The 16,653-nt window shown below is 41.1% G+C and overlaps 1 protein-coding gene across 1 annotated transcript; it reads left to right on the forward strand.

The window, feature by feature from the left end:
* Window positions 1-3,890: 3,890 nt before the first annotated feature.
* On the forward strand, window positions 3,891-15,549 carry LOC140268756 (activin receptor type-2B-like). Its single transcript, XM_072363732.1, has 11 exons — window positions 3,891-4,057; window positions 5,977-6,184; window positions 7,750-7,865; window positions 8,979-9,130; window positions 9,319-9,462; window positions 9,697-9,840; window positions 10,493-10,641; window positions 11,584-11,698; window positions 11,902-12,040; window positions 12,315-12,439; window positions 12,659-15,549. Exons 1-11 carry the CDS (start codon window positions 4,006-4,008, stop codon window positions 12,851-12,853), a joined length of 1,539 nt encoding a protein of 512 aa, XP_072219833.1. The 5' UTR covers window positions 3,891-4,005; the 3' UTR covers window positions 12,854-15,549.
* The last annotated feature ends 1,104 nt before the right edge of the window (window positions 15,550-16,653 follow it).

Below are 16,653 nucleotides of genomic sequence, written 5' to 3' on the forward strand. Positions count from 1 at the left end.
TTATTTCTTATAGAGCATATGCAGCCAGTTTGTGAAAAAGTGTTGCACCCCAGCATTTTCTGATCGTTACAGCCCTTTTTTACGGCAGTCTGAAAACCTGAGAGATTCTAAAGAAAAGGCGCTAAATTTGTTGTTTATTGTTGTTTCATTCTGATGTTATTTAATTTTCTTAAAGGCTAACATTACGGCGTACTGTTTAGTAAGGTCATTCTGTCACTGCAACCTGTGGTAAGGTGGAGTTGGACCATCCAATTCCGTCCACATCCAAGTTACTTTAGGTTCTATGCCCACTAACCTTAAACCTTACCACTCCAATAAGATGTGGACAGAGTTGGATGGGGGCAGAGTTGGATGGGGGCAGAGTTGGATGGGGGCAGAGTTGGATGGGGGCAGAGTTGGGTGGCCCAACTGCTGAACTAAACACCACATACTTTCATCGACTGGTCACTTAACAGTTATGTCACACATGGTTCCTCGTGTGCTGTGAGTAAATACACCAAGTAGGAACCAAAAAGTTCCCCACAAACATGTAGGTGCTTTCGAACTGCAGAAACTTTGCCACAGCTCTCATAACAGCAAGAGGAGCTGCTTTCTCCTTTTTTGTATCTGTATCACAGGAATTACAGCTAACCATTGTTCTTTCATCTTTTCCAGCTCCTACGTTGGAATAGGTACTTCAAGTAGGAGTAGTATTCATGGGGTTGCATGGCTCAGCCAGTAGAGTGGCCATCCTTAAACTGATAAAGTCTGACGTTTGATCCCCAGTACACACAATCACACACACACACACGTTCTATAGAAATATGGTACAGTGTGGTACAAGCATGAGAGCATCTGACCATCTGTGGTTTGACCACATGTGAGCGGTCAGTGGTAGCTCAGATAGGTAGAGTGTTTGTCTTCAGTGGTTTGATGCCCAACCTACCATTCGTCAAGGGGTCCTTGGACAAGACACTGAACTCCCACACTGTCCCTGATATGCTCATCAGTATGTGATGGTAAAGAATTAAAAAATCACTGCACCTGAATTTCATAATTCACACATATAAAAACAGTTCTTTATGTTCATAACACAGAGAAATGGACTGACAGTAAATGCTGGGGTTTGTTTTGCCCATTTATTCAATTCCGTTTTATTTCTATTGCAGCAAATCAAAACAAATGTCAACCCAAGGTGCTTTTAAAAAATCGACAATGAAAAAGTCCTCAGGGATATATTGTTCTATGGGGAGTTCCCCTGTGTCATATAACTTCAGAAAGCCCACAGAACTCTTTGGTTCGAACTTTGGATTGTGAAACTACATATTGGGAGTGTGGGCAAATGCTCCTGTTTCACAGTATCTGGTGATACTGGACTACGGTATCTCTTAATATATTGCATAAGTAATGTATCTTCTTTGCAGGGGCACAGATTTTAATGAGGGCCATAGGGTCATATACTTCACAATATCCAGAGACCTATAGTGTCCCTGCCAGTGTTGAAACCAAACCTATGGTCTTGCTCCATCTTGACAGGCAACTGCTCTTCTACTCAATTATTATTAATAATTAATCAATATGACTAATGAAACAGTACCTATTCAGGGAAGGCTTACTTGAAAAATTACAGTCAGACACAGCAGATGAAATGTTAATTATCTTAAGGGGGCCTTTTTTATGTCTTTTTTGTGGTTCAGTTTTAACTGTGTTTACGTTTAGATAGAGCAGACTTTAAGCGTTATTTTGTTTTCCTCTTTCTGACTAATATCCTTAAGCAAATTATTTGCACAGCCTGCAAAAACCTCCAGAATGCCTCCGTATCCAGTTTGCATTTTCTTACGCCACAATGCACAAAAAAAACAGCCAATATAAGTTCCTTCCAAGCACAGAGCAGCACGTGTGGCATCAGAGCGGTGTGAGTTTCATTTCACGGGCTTCTGCAACACTAGTTTCATGCTTTATGTGTGCCACTACATCATACCACCAATACCCTTGTTCTTCTGGAAATGTCACACCCAGGTTGTGGCTGTTGGACCTTTAATGAGCACTCATGTGCTTTCTCTTCCAACTGTCATGACAACTGAACATCTATCTTTACAAGGTTTCGCTCATGGCCTCTATTGAGTTACAGGGTCAATACATGATAGCTTAATGAGGAAATGCTTTGTCTTGTGTTACACTCAATGGCACTAGTTTAAGGGCGATTACCTATGGCTAACCCTATTCCTTGGCCATTTGCTGCATGAATTGTCTGAGTGTCACCAACATGCCATTAGTCTGGATGTCAAAGAGAAAAAGGAGAGAGGCACCTGTGAGCAAGGCTTAATTATATTTTAACAATGTTGTCCTTGACTATTTGTGATGATGAAATTAATCATTTTGCACAGAAGACCTAAGTTTAAAAAATAAACTGACAGGAATGTTTGGAGGAAAGCTACATAACAAGATATTTATTATAATAAGCGACCTCACAAAATCACCTTGATTACTTTCGCTAATGGTGGTGGGCATGTCTAGCTTAATGGAGTGTTACTAAAAGAGTTCATATCCAATTAGTCAGAGGAAAATAGCTTTAATCTTTCCTCTTTTGAAAGAAACATTTCTAAAAGGGATTGTCAGTTGGCTGGGAGACTTGATTAGCGAGTAACCAATCCTTTGACTCAACACACATCACCACATTATGTAACGTCATGGAATGATTAGGTATTATTGGAAAAATACATAGTTTTAAACTGATTTCTGGAAACTGGGGAACATCATCGCCACACACTTGCTGTTTTGTGTCAACATTAAAATCCCCAGTGATGCAATGTGCACCATTAAGTGGTTCTATTTTAGTTGTTCAGTGTGGGATACATTTAATATTTAACAATATGTAGAGGTGAAATAAGAACTTGGAACGAATGCATTTCAAATAGCATTTATTGTATCGTGTTACTCCAAACTAGGGCAACTATTTATAGCTGTACCACTTATGCATAAAAGATCAGAGATTTTTTAAAAAAAGAGTTTATCATATTCTACTACTTGTGGGGATACAAGCAATATTTGTCACACTGAAATTGAAGATGTTGTAAGCGTAAAAGATTTATATTTTGGAAACAGCACTCCTTTTTGTGGTGGTACAATGTAGGCTGCAGGCTACGTATATTAGATTTTAGTTAAAATAGGCTATAATTTAATCTGCACTGGCTGTGTTAGTTTTTCAATGAGGGCAAGTATATTGCTTTCCCGTCTACTGTGACAGATAGATTAAATATTAATTAACTAAAAGTATAATATAAACCCACGGCTAAATGATAAGAACCGAAAAGTAGAGTAAAATCCCAGCGTTTACTACAGAAAGTGCGAGTCATACATCGCTTGAAACCCGCACAAATACCGGCGTGGGAAACACATTTCTCCGAGGCACTTATATTACTTTCGTTGTGTGTCTGAAATTGTGATAATTATCGACAGGATATTAAAAATAAAGTCATTTCAGCCGTGTATCCGCGGTGTCGCGTTAAGGTCACTCTTTGGCTGCCTGAATTCCCCTCTTTGTGTTTACACATCCGGGTTTCCCTGTTTGCAGCCCATTCCCCATTTAGAAGCCATTTTGGACACAGATCAGTAACATGCATGTAAACCCCGACCGACCTCCCGACGCAGCGGTGCTACTGTTCAAGTGAATAACCTTAAAAAGAGCGTTGAGCTTACAATTTGGATGTTTTAACGGCTTCGCATTCGGTTTTTGGATCCACTTCCGATGCTAAATGCTGCACCTTTTATCGGACTAACAGCCTGGCAGTCAATTAATCGCTCGTATCTTTTCGTGCAACATTGTTGCAGCGTCGCGGCTATTGACACGCGTTGTGGTGGTGGTGGTGGTGGTGGAGGAGGAGGAGGTGGTGGTGGTGGTTAGGCTGCTGGAGGGACCGGAGGCCTGTGGTCGTTTTGATCCCGGACTGATGTTTTGGCCAACCTGAGTTTTAATGTTCGCGAGGGAACGAGGGGGGAATCTCTGTCCTGTATTTAAAACGGAACATGTCTTTTTCATGGCTGACTTGTTCACTTCTTCTGGGAACTTTATGTGCAGGTAAGCAGCTTGTGTTGTTTCCGAATTCGCAACAGTTTTGTCGACACATTTGTACTTCGTTAATGTGTGCGTGTGATTGATATTTTGACCCGTGCACGAGCTCACGTTTGCTAGTAGTTTAAACTTTGCTGGCAGTCGATTCCGTCGTTCAGCCGGGATTTAAATCTCCCAGCCATAATCCCCTTTTCGCCCTCTGTTTGGTAGCTACAGTCACTAATTTCTCTCTTAACGAATTAGTTGGCCGTTTTCTACATATTTTCCTCCTATTTCAATGTACCCTAATAGTGCAGTGTTATCCGTGGGTGTGTTCAAATGTGTATCCAAATTTAAAACTGTTGCTCTCCTCGCCTTCCCTCAACAGTGGCAGGAATAGAAGGCAGCAGCTGCATCAACATCCTGAAACCGTATAGGCTACACCTCAGGTCTGCACTCTTGTTCGTGGTCGCAGCCTGGTCAAATAACCGTGGAAAACACACTTAGTCGGTGAGGATTTTCGTAAAATCGACGGCGTTTGATTAGAAGAGACAGCAGCTGAAGTGAGGTCGTCGTTTCGAATTGAGGTTACTGTTACAAGAGGCTCAGTTTCCAAATCTTGGCACCACGTGAAATTCAGCAGGAGGGTTGTTTTTCTTTTGTTTGGCGAGTTTTTGTGGCCGTTTGAAACTCAAATGAGAAGTAGAATGCTTCCACAGACACCAATACACTTCTCCCCTACCTGAGCATTGTCTAATATGCCAGGACGAACATGTTCAAAACAATATCCACGTTAGTTTGTCCTCGAAATGTAATGCAATTTTCATCAAGGCACAGCTGTCTCTTGTGTGTCAAATAGCGCTGCAGCTAATGCCTTTATGGTTTATAGATTAGGGCATGGAGGGCTCAGTAAGCTTCTTCAGCAGAATTCATGTTGTTGTGGTGTAAAGGCTCAGGGGGTTGGGGGAATGATCTTGTAGTAAAAGTCCTCGCGGATCATGTGACCACAAATATCAGAAATGCCATCTCGGCTCAATGGAGCATTGAACACAACCCTGCTGTAGGAGTGTGTGTCGGGTGTGTGTTTAATCCGTACTACGTTTCTATCCTCCATCCTTTATAATGACCATGATGTTTGGTCATTTCATGCATCCCTGTATGACATAATGAAGTCCATTGTGTGCTGCTGGACAGCTAAATGTGTGAACGTGTGAGTGTGTGCGCCTGTAGTTTAGTGTGTATGTGTAATGGGTTAGTGGGGGTAATGCTGGGGGGATGGGCAGGTTCCTATAGGCAGGGATTTAAAGAGACAGGCACTATTTTTTCTCAGAACAAAGATGAAGCATATATGCCCAAGATATGTTTCGAATGACATGTACAACTTGTTATCTGCTTTTGTCCTCTGTGTGTAGTGTATATCTAAAACCAAAGCCAGTGAGAGCAATAAAAAAAACCTTAGATTGGCGGCTATTGTTACATTTCAGCTTAGTTAGAGGAAGTATTTCCTTTAAAGACCCCTTAAAGACAACAGTCTTATCAGTTTTTACAGATGTGAGTGAAGACGGAACCCTTATCAATATAAATAGCAGGCAGTGTGTGTATATGTCGTGTTTCTATACCACAGCAGGCCGATCATTGTTTTGTAAGTAATTAGATTCTGTCATTTCTGCTTTCCATTTTGCTTTTTTTCTCTCTGAAAAGGCCTTTTAGTCAATGGGATTATGCTGAGACAGTATTCAGCAACAATTTCTTAGCCCAGAGGAACTCCCATTTCACTACAGAGAGCTCCCAAAGCTGGCTACGTGCCAGAGTGATGAAAGTCTCTGCTTCGAAATGTTGTTTTTTTTCATGGCACAGAGTGGCTCCTGTGCCATATGCCTGTGCTTCCGCTGTTGGGTTTCAATTCATTACAATTTGAGCTGACCGAGACCTTCTGTCCATATCAGGGTACAGTCTTGGCGGAGCGGAGACCCGGGAGTGTGTGTACTACAATGATAACTGGCGCACGGAGAGGACCAACCAGAGTGGCTTTGAGCGCTGCGAGGGAGAGAAGGACAAGCGACTCCACTGTTATGCCTCCTGGCTCAACTCCTCAGGGACCATCAAGCTGGTGAAGAAAGGCTGCTGGCTGGACGACTTCAACTGCTATGACAGGTCAGGTCACAGTGCTTTTAGATTTATATTTAAGGTACCTGGCTCTCACTCAGAGAGACTGGGAGCAAGGGCAGCAGACCTGTCTTCATCAGAACACTTATGTGGTGTAACACATCTTATTTGTCCTCTCATCTTCGGTTTGCATGATACAGATGAAAGATTTGATGGTGCAACAATTATCGATCAGTGTTTGCTTGTTGCCTCTCAAATGTGAGAATGGGCCATTATTCTCTTTCTTCAGCGCTGGAAATTGACTGTCTTTAAGGTTTGGTGTATTGATTAATGAACACAAACAAGTTAAAGATGTCACCTCATACTTCTAGAATCTTTAAGAGGCAACCAAATCTGTTCCAAAACTGTCCCCTAACACAGACGTGTCAAATGTACTGAAGGTAAGATAATTGGCGAGCCTTCCATACACATTTCTGCTGAGACTCTCTTTGGACTTGCTTGCGGTTCGGCCTTTTCACATATACCTTTCAAACTGTGACTGATGCGACGTTGTTGTGCATTTATGTCATGTGTGAAAGTACAGAGGTGGCCTTGGTGGTCAAAGTTGATCTTTTACTGATAAGCTTCTGAGCTGGCAAGATAGTCACAGAGAGGAAACAGACTACGTGTGAAAGGGCAAGCCGGTACCGCGGACCAGGCCACTCTAACCAACGACGTTGTTGATTCCCAGCTGATTTTGTTTTGCCGGCTTGATATGTGTAAGCACGCGCTGATCTGATTAAGTCTGGTATGTGTAAATTACCACGGAGAGAAAGTGGTGGGTTACAGAGGACATCTTTTTTTTTTTTTCCACCTATAAGGCACAACCAAAGCAAACTTCCAAAGCCAATTATATATTCAGGCTTGCATATTTGGATTACTTGTGGTGTCTGATCAGTGGTTAAAAACTTAAAGGTATTTGATTAAATATGAGTAAGGGAGTAATAATATACAGTAGATATAAACATGTTTATGTTGGCAAATGTTTAGTCTTTTCCAAAAGACACAAGTTTTGTTGCCCCTTACTTATTCTTCTTGCAAATGGCCTGCATCAACAGTGCAGAGAGCAACTCGGCGTCCACAGTCTGATGGTGGCACCTGGCCAAGTTGGGATACGAATTTTTAACTCCCGCCATTGTGCAACTGTAAGGAAGGAATGAGGAGTGATAATATCAAATCTATTCTATTTGTATGGTTCCACTCTTTTCACCCTTTTGCTTTTCTTATATTCTTCTGTTGTGTTTTGTATTTCTTCTATGATTGTATGACTTAATGATGCCAGTAAGAAGAAGAGTTTGTTTGCTCGTACATTGACACCCCTACCTGTAACCAAAGCCAACTGACACATCAGTTAAATAGTCTAGACAAAAAATTGGGCTCGTATTACTTTGTCCTCAGAGAGTTCAAGCAAAGGTGATATTGTACAACAAAAGCCAGGTACAGATCTACTTGGTTGTCAAGTTTGATCCCAGATCATAAAATGCAAAAGAAAATGTGTTTGTTGTTTTTAAAGCTCATCTTTGGTCTGGTCTTTGCATTTTGTCATTGGAAAGTATTTTCATTTGCTGTTTTAGGCAAGAATGCATCTCCATGGAGGAAAACCCTCAGGTGTTCTTCTGCTGCTGCGAGGGTAACTACTGCAATGAGCGGTTCACCCACCTTCCTGACATGATTGGCAATGGCAACCGAGGTGGGTGGAAAATGCACCCTGCATACAGTGCAAGAAGGATGTAGATTTTTTTTCCTCCTCTGATTTGAAGGGAAGTCCCGAACATCATTTTTGGGCCTTAGAATCTTTGGTGAGATTTATCCCCAAAAGCCTCTCAGCTGGTGAGGCTATACTTTGTTAGCATGCATGTAGTGTTTGCATGTCTGCTGAGCTGTTACAGTTGTTCAGGACATTTGCCAAACTCGCCTTAGTTTTACCATAGTTTGACTTTTTGCTATATAAAAATGTTTTTTTTTTTTTTGTTTTGTTTTTAACTCTGATAGTTGGTTGTAACTTTTCTAAGCATCATATGATCCCACTGCTCAGTCCCAGTGTCAGTGCTGGTAACCTTAGATGAGAGCTGTGACTCACCTATAGATTGAATGTCCTTGTCTAAGAATAACAAATGATAACTAATGTTTATGTATAATGAATTAGGTTGATTATTGTTTTAAAAAAATCATTCAAATACGATTCGAGGACGTTGACTCATTGGAGCATTTGAGCCAGCCCAGTTGATTAGTGATAGTGGATCTGGGTTGTTTAAGTGTAGATAAAATCATGATTTTGATACTGTTGGGATCCCTTATGCATAGCCTTTTCTTAGCTTTTTTAAATTTCTTGTTAGGCCTGATCTGTACAAAAAGCCTCTTTCCTTCTTTTTTTTTTAAAGGTCCTCCACGTGGACTTGTTCACATTGTTGTCCTGCAGACGAACAAACTGTTGTATTTACATTGTGTGCATATTTGAATAAGTGCTATTGAATTTGGTAGATTTTGCAATTAGCTGTTTGCTTTATGTAGAGGTACACTGAAGATATTTGACTCGTGTGACATGTTGCATCATAGAGTATCACTTTGTTCATAGTCCAGCACTGATTATCAGTGAACTGGAACGTGACAAAAACCCAGTGTTTTTTCAGCCTCACTGCGATGACTCATATGTCTTCTAAGGATCAAGGCTGGAGAATCTCAATAAAATGTCCTCTAATTTAAAGCCAGATCTCGCAGTGTGTGAGGGACACTTGCAATGCTGCTTATAGCCTGCTAAGTCATAAAGCTGACACGCTGCAATTATTCTGTTCCTCCTCGACAGTGAAAATCCGGCCTCCACCCCGAGTGCCATCCCTGCTCAATGTGCTGGTGTACTCGCTGCTGCCACTCTGCGTGCTGTCCCTGGCCCTTGTTCTGGCCTTGTGGATGTACCGCCACCGGAAGCCTCCCTATGGCCACGTGGACTTGAGCGAGGTGAGGCCATTCTCAACTCCGACTTTCATCTAGTGTGACTGTCTGAGATGTAGTGAGGAGAGTGTGTTATCTGATTTACTATAGTGCTTTTCACCTTTTTCACTTTTAAGCAGCGGCAATAAGAATGTAATCTGTTTGATGGATTTAGCAGTGGACTGAGAATGTTTTTTTTGTTCATGCTTATTTAGGATCCTGGACAAGTTCCTCCATCTCCTTTGGTGGGTCTGAAACCTCTGCAGCTGCTGGAAGTGAAAGCTAGGGGGCGATTTGGTTGTGTGTGGAAGGCCCAACTAATGAGCGAATACGTTGCTGTAAAGATTTTCCCTGTTCAGGTATGTCAGTAATATATGTTCTTAGGACTTTGTCTTGTTGTTTGCTGTTTTGATTAACTAATGTCCACATTTCCATAAGATGGAAAAACCCTTCACTGTTTAAAGAACCTATAATGTTGTTAATTAACACTTCTGGGGATTTACCGCACTCTTGCTGTGACATGTAAGAAATGACCCCATTTATATCTATGAATCACCAAGGCTTGAACATAAATCTTTGGTTTGTGTTTACAGGATAAGCAGTCGTGGCAAAATGAGCGGGATATATTCATGACCCCGGGGATGAGACATGAAAACATCTTGCGTTACATTGCTGCAGAGAAGCATGGAACCAACCTGGAATCAGAGCTGTGGCTTATCACAGAGTTTCACGAGCGGGTGAGGGCACATCTACCCATTTACTGTATACATGCACATTATTTACCTTCAAAACAAGACTCGCACCTTTTAGATCAGGGATAATGTGTCTTACACTCGTACAGCTGTGTTTTATTTGCAAAGCATACATTGTAAAAATAATTCAGTGTGTGTTTGATGTTGAATACGACATGTGAATATTGTGTTTCCGTAACGATGCAGTGGTGATAAAATACATTGAGGCGAGCAGAACACACTGTTTATTACTCAGGGGATTTACCAGTACTTGTTACAGCTAATACGGCATTATGTTCCTTTCATGACTTGAAGGCTTTTTCTGTTTATTGTTGCCGGTAACACAAATGTTTTTAGTTAGTTGTTTCCTTGCTGTCAGTGATTTAAATTTCTGACATTCATTTTTATAAATTCTGTTTGTTTGGTATGTTGTCGTATGAATTGATCAAATCTTCCTGGTTACTCGATATAATTTGCAAATAGAAGTATGACCAACTTCTGTTCCTTTGTGGATCCAGTGACTGTTCCGATGGGAGGTTGAGGCTGTGGTTGGCTGATTTTTCTTGGATGCTGAATGGCTGCAGAGCTTATTAGAAATGGATGAAAAATTCTTGCGCAGTTGTTAATCCTTGTTCTTTAACCTTTTGTGTGTGAGCAGGGCTCTTTGACAGACTACCTGAAGGGTAACACTGTGACCTGGACTGAGCTGTGTCACATAGCAGAGACCATGTCCCGTGGTTTGGCCTACCTCCATGAAGACATTCCCAGCTACAAGGGAGAGGGCCCTAAACCCACCATTGCACACAGGTAAGAAGAGCAAAAACTGCCCCTGGAATGTCCAAATGTTCTAAAATGGAGTTGTGACAACTGTGCTTTTTGGTAGAGTTTGTGTGGTGAAATTGCATGACTGTAACTCGGAGGAGGGTGTTTGTGTGCAGCGTGGAGGTGTGGTGCACAGTGCAGTAGCGGAAACAGTGTGTGCTAGATGTGAGGCTGAGGTGCCAAGCTCCAAAAATAGAAAGTCACTCTGATGTTGGCTAAGAGTATTGGGGGGGGGGGGGCTGCAAAGATATGCTCCACACATGCTCTATAGTTTCAGTATGTCTGAATTTCCAATAAAGCTGCTCTCATTCACTCTATTTGTCAGAATTTTCTGTCAGAAATTGTGATTGGAAATCAGCCAACTGCCGCGCTTTTTTTATTTATTTTTTTATAAAATCTTTAATAAGCGCAGCATCGTCTGACTAAAATGCCATTAAAGTAAGTTAAAGGCAACATCTGCAGTGAATTCAGCTGCACTTCCAAGTATGATGATCTCTCGCAGACAAAGTTAGAAGCAGGAGAATGTCTTGAAGGTTTTCTCACACCCATCACATATATTTATAGTGTTGGACATACTTTAGTCAATAACGCCACCCTTGTATGTATACTGGGACTGGGATCCTGTCAAATGGCCAAATCAGGCTATAATTGTTGCTCGACTCAACTTTCCCTGTAACCTTGCTGTTTATCTGATGCAGTGTACTTTCTATCCAAATGCATTCTCAAGCACCAATAATTAGCACAGATTGATTTGGCGTGGATCAGCAGTCTGTGGTACTCTCGGTACTTAACCCCGTTATGGAAATCCTTAGTTTTTTTGAGCCTTTGGATCAGGCATTGCCCTCCTCCAGTTTTGTGTGACTGATGTGGCTCAACTCCTCCATTGCCAAAGGCATTTTAATGACTACTGTGAAATTGATTTCCCAGGGACTTCAAGAGTAAGAATGTGATGATACGAGATGATTTGACTGCGATCATCGGAGACTTTGGACTTGCTGTACGATTTGAGCCTGGAAAGCCTCCTGGAGATACTCATGGCCAGGTATGGAGAACCTCTCTTTAGGTCCTGCTGCTCTAAAAGTATGGATATTTGTTGAAAGTAAGGTAACAAGCTGGTTTCAAAAAGGCAAATCCGCACAATAGCTGATGACGATTGGCTCTAGTTTAGACTTTTTTTTTATGTTCATGCAGGTTTGAAGGTAGTTTCCCCAACTGAGGTCTTGTGTGATCTTGAATCCATTGTAGGTTGGTACGAGGCGTTACATGGCTCCAGAGGTGCTGGAGGGAGCCATTAACTTTCAGCGAGACTCCTTCCTGAGGATAGACATGTATGCTGTGGGCTTGGTGCTGTGGGAGCTGGTGTCCCGCTGCTCAGAGACAGACGGTAAGTCAAACAGTGCAGGAATGCCGCTTCACCCACAGGTGAAAGGTCACTGCTTCAGGCTGGCCTAATAAACAGAGATTTAGTTTTCTCTTTAGTTTTTTCTGCAAAGTAATCTAATTTGAGGCAAAGTGGTGATCTGATCCAATGTGGTTAAGATTAGTTGTTATATTTATGTTTTTTGCCAAACGCTTAAAATCAAAGCCCTCATCTGTTGACATAGTTCTTCTTTTTTTTGCCTAACACTTTCCACTCTGTTGGCTTGCCTCTGGTACAGTTGGCGAGTACATGCTGCCGTTTGAGGATGAAATAGGTCAGCATCCTTCCCTGGAGGATCTGCAGGATGTGGTTGTGCACAAGAAGATGCGTCCAGTCATCAAGGACTGCTGGCTCAAACATCCTGTGAGTAATTGTGGAAGAATGGCTACTGCAATTTCAATGGCAATACCAGGATGCTCTGCATCCTTTTTTCCCAGAAAATATGTGTTGATTATTTCAGGTTACATTTCTCTGAATATGTGAAGGGCGTGTTGAATTTTGTCAGTAATGTCCAGAATTTGGAGCCACTACTGAATGATGAAAGAGAAATCAGTGCCTCCTATAACTTGTCTATGACTGTAGGGTCTGAGCCAGATGTGCGAGACCATCGAGGAATGCTGGGACCACGACGCAGAGGCACGACTGTCGGCCGGCTGCGTCGAGGAGCGCATCGGTCAGATTGCCAGAACGATAGGCAGCACTACCTCAGACAGCCCTGTCTCCATTGTGACGTCTCTCATCAACGAGGACCTACCTCCCAAAGAGTCCAGCACCTGAATGGGTGACGCCATCCTTCACCAGAGCTCCTGACTTTTTGTTTTTCAAACCCAAACTCAGCGGATCTCCGTGAATATTTAACAACATGAAAAAAAACAAAAAACTAGCAACTTAAATGCAGCTGCTATTTTATCCCAATACTGGTATTTTTATTTTTTTTTCTGTTTTAATGTTTTTCTGTGTCCGAAGTCAGATCTTACTAACACTATCCATCTGCTGTAGTTGAAGTAGTAATAAGCTATGCGGTGGGCACATCTGGTAACACCCGTGCATCAAATCTTAAACGTTGTCACCTCATGCATTTATTTCACGTTTAGTCTCTTTCTATTACCTCATGAGTTCTCGTCTTTGTCGTATTTCCCATTGTGGTCATGAACGTCTGCGGCCAAACGAAATGAACCTTTTGCTCCAAACCTCAGACGACGTGCTGCACACCTCGGAGGACCCCTTTTGAGACTGTTAGACGAATTATACTCATCTTCCTCAGGGGTTGAAGCTTCTCAATTTTTAAACTCGGAGTATGCTCCCTTATTTTAAACCTGTGAATTCCTCAGAATGAATAAAAAGAGTTTTGAAGCACAGCTGTTTTATTGTAAGGGAGGGAGCTAGATGAGAGCTGAGCAGTTGTATCGAACGTTTTGGACTCTTTGAAGATTTGGGACAAGTGTCTTGTCCTCAGAACTACCTCTCAGGTATCCAGCAGGCTTCTTTGGAACATTTCTCTAAGTTAAGAGCCAAGCTATCCAGCTAGCTATCATGGACATATTCCTGGACTTTTTCTTTTTTTTTCTTTTTTTTAATTGTTGAAATTCAGAGTTACTCCTTCGCCGGTGCCAGGCGCATTGACGGATGCTGTCTGGAGTTGCAATGTTACACATTCTTAATTTCAGCTGTGTGTATGCGTTTGTGTGAGTGTGAAAGTTTGAAGATTAAATGGTGTGAGACGGATAGAGAGTGTATTTCTAAAGTAAGAACCTTGGACTGGTAATTTGGGGGGTTTATCCTTGCATGGGCCATACTTGAGCAAGCAACATGTCTGTTTTTTTCTTTTTTTTTCTTCTATTTCCAGTCTGGTTAGTAGAATCAGTCAGACACCGGTCCCCAGATACCTCAGTCACTGTATGTCATGCAAGGAGAGCTCAAATGGTTGCCTTTGTCTCAAATGCAATGCCATAGTTGTACCCCAACATGAAAACCATACATTGAATGTCCGTAATGCTGCTGTGACTATTCCAGGATACTCAAGGATTTGTAGATGTACATGTATTCTTTGTTAATATAACACTAACATGTGATAACTATCCATGATATTATGTGAGGCTAATGTCTGTTTTTGTGTTTCCTTTCTTTTTGACTGGGTAAGCCCTCAGCTGCTTACTCCTCCAGACTGACCTCAGATATTCTGACAAGTACCTCAGGCTTTTTTCTACATGTATATCAAGTTGTGTTATAAATTTTATTGTGTTTTAGTAGTTGGAAATTTTTATTGCTGGTTGGGGCGTGTCTTTGTCTGTGGAATTTTCTTTTCTTCTCGTTGTTTTAATTATTTTTTTTTTTAATGGAGCCCAGCCAGTTTTACAGTGTTTATGCTCTAAAAACCTAAAAGAAGACAGGCAGATTCTTGTAAATATGCGTGTACACACATAAGCCGAACACTGATTTATTATATTTCGTTTTTCCTTCTTCTTTCAACACAAAATCAGGGCATTGCTGTTCTTATTTCACAGTTAATGAAAGAGATTTCTCAGCTTCACACCGACATATTTAAGTTATTTTGATAACTAGCCCTGAGATTTTTTTTTCCCCATTTATTTTGAAGAAGTGTTACTGATGTTATTGAACAATGGTATTGACTCCTCTGGATTAGAGACTGTGAGGGTGGTGCTGACATTAGAAAATCTCTGTGCGTGTTTCGCTGAGAACAAACGAGAAAAACACATTTATGTTTGGTGCAGGCAGCTTCTGTGGTTGGCCACTTGTTTGAACAGTATTGCCTCAATATTAACCTGCTGATGTGATGTTCTGACCTGTTTAGTGATAGTTTAGCCACATTGGACTACACACAGGCTCATCTGTTGTGCTTTGATTAGTGGTGTGGAAAGATAGTGATTTTAACAGTGATCTGTAGCTCTTACTGACGTGCAGTTTTGGTAAAGGAAAAAATAATCGCATCAATGCCGAAAAATGTTTTTAATGTTTGGAAACCATCATTGTGTTTTGATCCACGTGACTGACTGATGCCACATCACCGCCAGGATTCATGTAAACAGCGGCATGTCCACTGATCCAGCAATATTTACTATACAGCAATAGTCATTTGAATATCGTGGTTTTATGTCAATAAACTCTGTTGTGATTTAGCAGTTATCTCCTGCAGATCAACATGGTACATCTCATCACACCTGGAATCCTGCTCTGATGGTCTAAGTCTCTTGATGGGAGATGGTGGTGGAATGGGATGTAGATGCAGTGGGTTGAACTTTTGTGTGCACTCAGAACGTGGCCCAGGTGCTTTCACGAATTGTGCCAGAGAAGCAACGGTCACGTTTGCAAATCTGCCGTGATCAGTGTTTTCCTCCAAATGCTGTCTTACACCCAGCTCTTCTGAACCGAAAAAAACCTGTTACCTCATGCCATACCTTGTTCAGTAACTCTAATGGAGTCAGTCTCATCTTCAACAAAAAAAAAAGGAAAAATGATCAATTGTTGTATATATATTTACTTGATAAATGTAAAAGGTTTATTCCTTTTCATGTGTGAATCCTGTGAAAGCAAATTCTTTTTATTTTCTTCTCTTTTTTTTTGACTTGCAGTCGGCATAATGTTTATTTCTCATAGTGTGAACAGATGTTTGACTTGAGTGACCTTCCCTGTTATGTGAACTGTGTGTGTGTGTGTGTGCGTGCTTGGTTGGTTTCACTAAATAAGTATGAATGGTAACTTTATCTGTGCATTGAAATCCTTAGAAATATAAACTAGATGAGAAAACATTCATCTTTTTGTATATGAAAATAAAGACAAATCCTGATTAACCATGTTCATTGAATTCTTTGAGTTTCTTTCCATAGTGCTTCCATAAACTTACAAAATGCAGAACACTGATTCGAAGTGGGGAAAAACGGAAAACAAAGAGCAAGTAAGAACTGTACTGTGGGGTTCTTACATACAGTCTGTATAATACCTTTACCTACACATAATGTCCATTCTCTTGGCAGTAGGCTCTTTGGCTGCATATGAACACTAGATGGCAGCAGGAGCGTCAGTGGTTTTGTTTGGTCCATTTTATTTGGGATAAATTTGGGCTTTTTGGCGCCACAGCTCAAGTGTACAGTACTTTATGGTGTGGTCGGAGAAATTATGATTGTATCAACTACGGGTGATGGTATCAGGATAACAGAAAATATTCTTGTGATCTAGAATGTGAAATAGAAAGCCTTAATTTGTGTATATTATAACACAAACGTACAGTATAAGCTTATTGATAAAAAAAAAAAAACCGTATGATAAGCCTGGTGCATTCAGAGTTTATTCGTCCAATTCAACTTCTACCGACAAGGTATTAAAACGCGACGGCTGTCCGTCTAAATGTTCAGTGTTTCAACAATTTAGAATCACAAAGATAGTATTTTAGAACTGCCCTCAAATTTTTTGTCACTATCCGGTGGCGATACTTTATGCTGTCTCAGAAAATATACATAAAAGTGGGCTAATATAACATCACTTGGGCTCTTACCGTTTATAGTTGCAAGGTTTAATTACAAAACGTCCGTCAGTACTTGAAGGCATCACAGTGCATTTTC

This window comes from Leuresthes tenuis, unplaced genomic scaffold, assembly GCF_036924035.1.
Source record: "Leuresthes tenuis unplaced genomic scaffold, fLeuTen1.0.hap1 SCAF_14, whole genome shotgun sequence".
In the NCBI taxonomy this organism is placed as follows: Eukaryota; Metazoa; Chordata; class Actinopteri; order Atheriniformes; family Atherinopsidae; genus Leuresthes; species Leuresthes tenuis.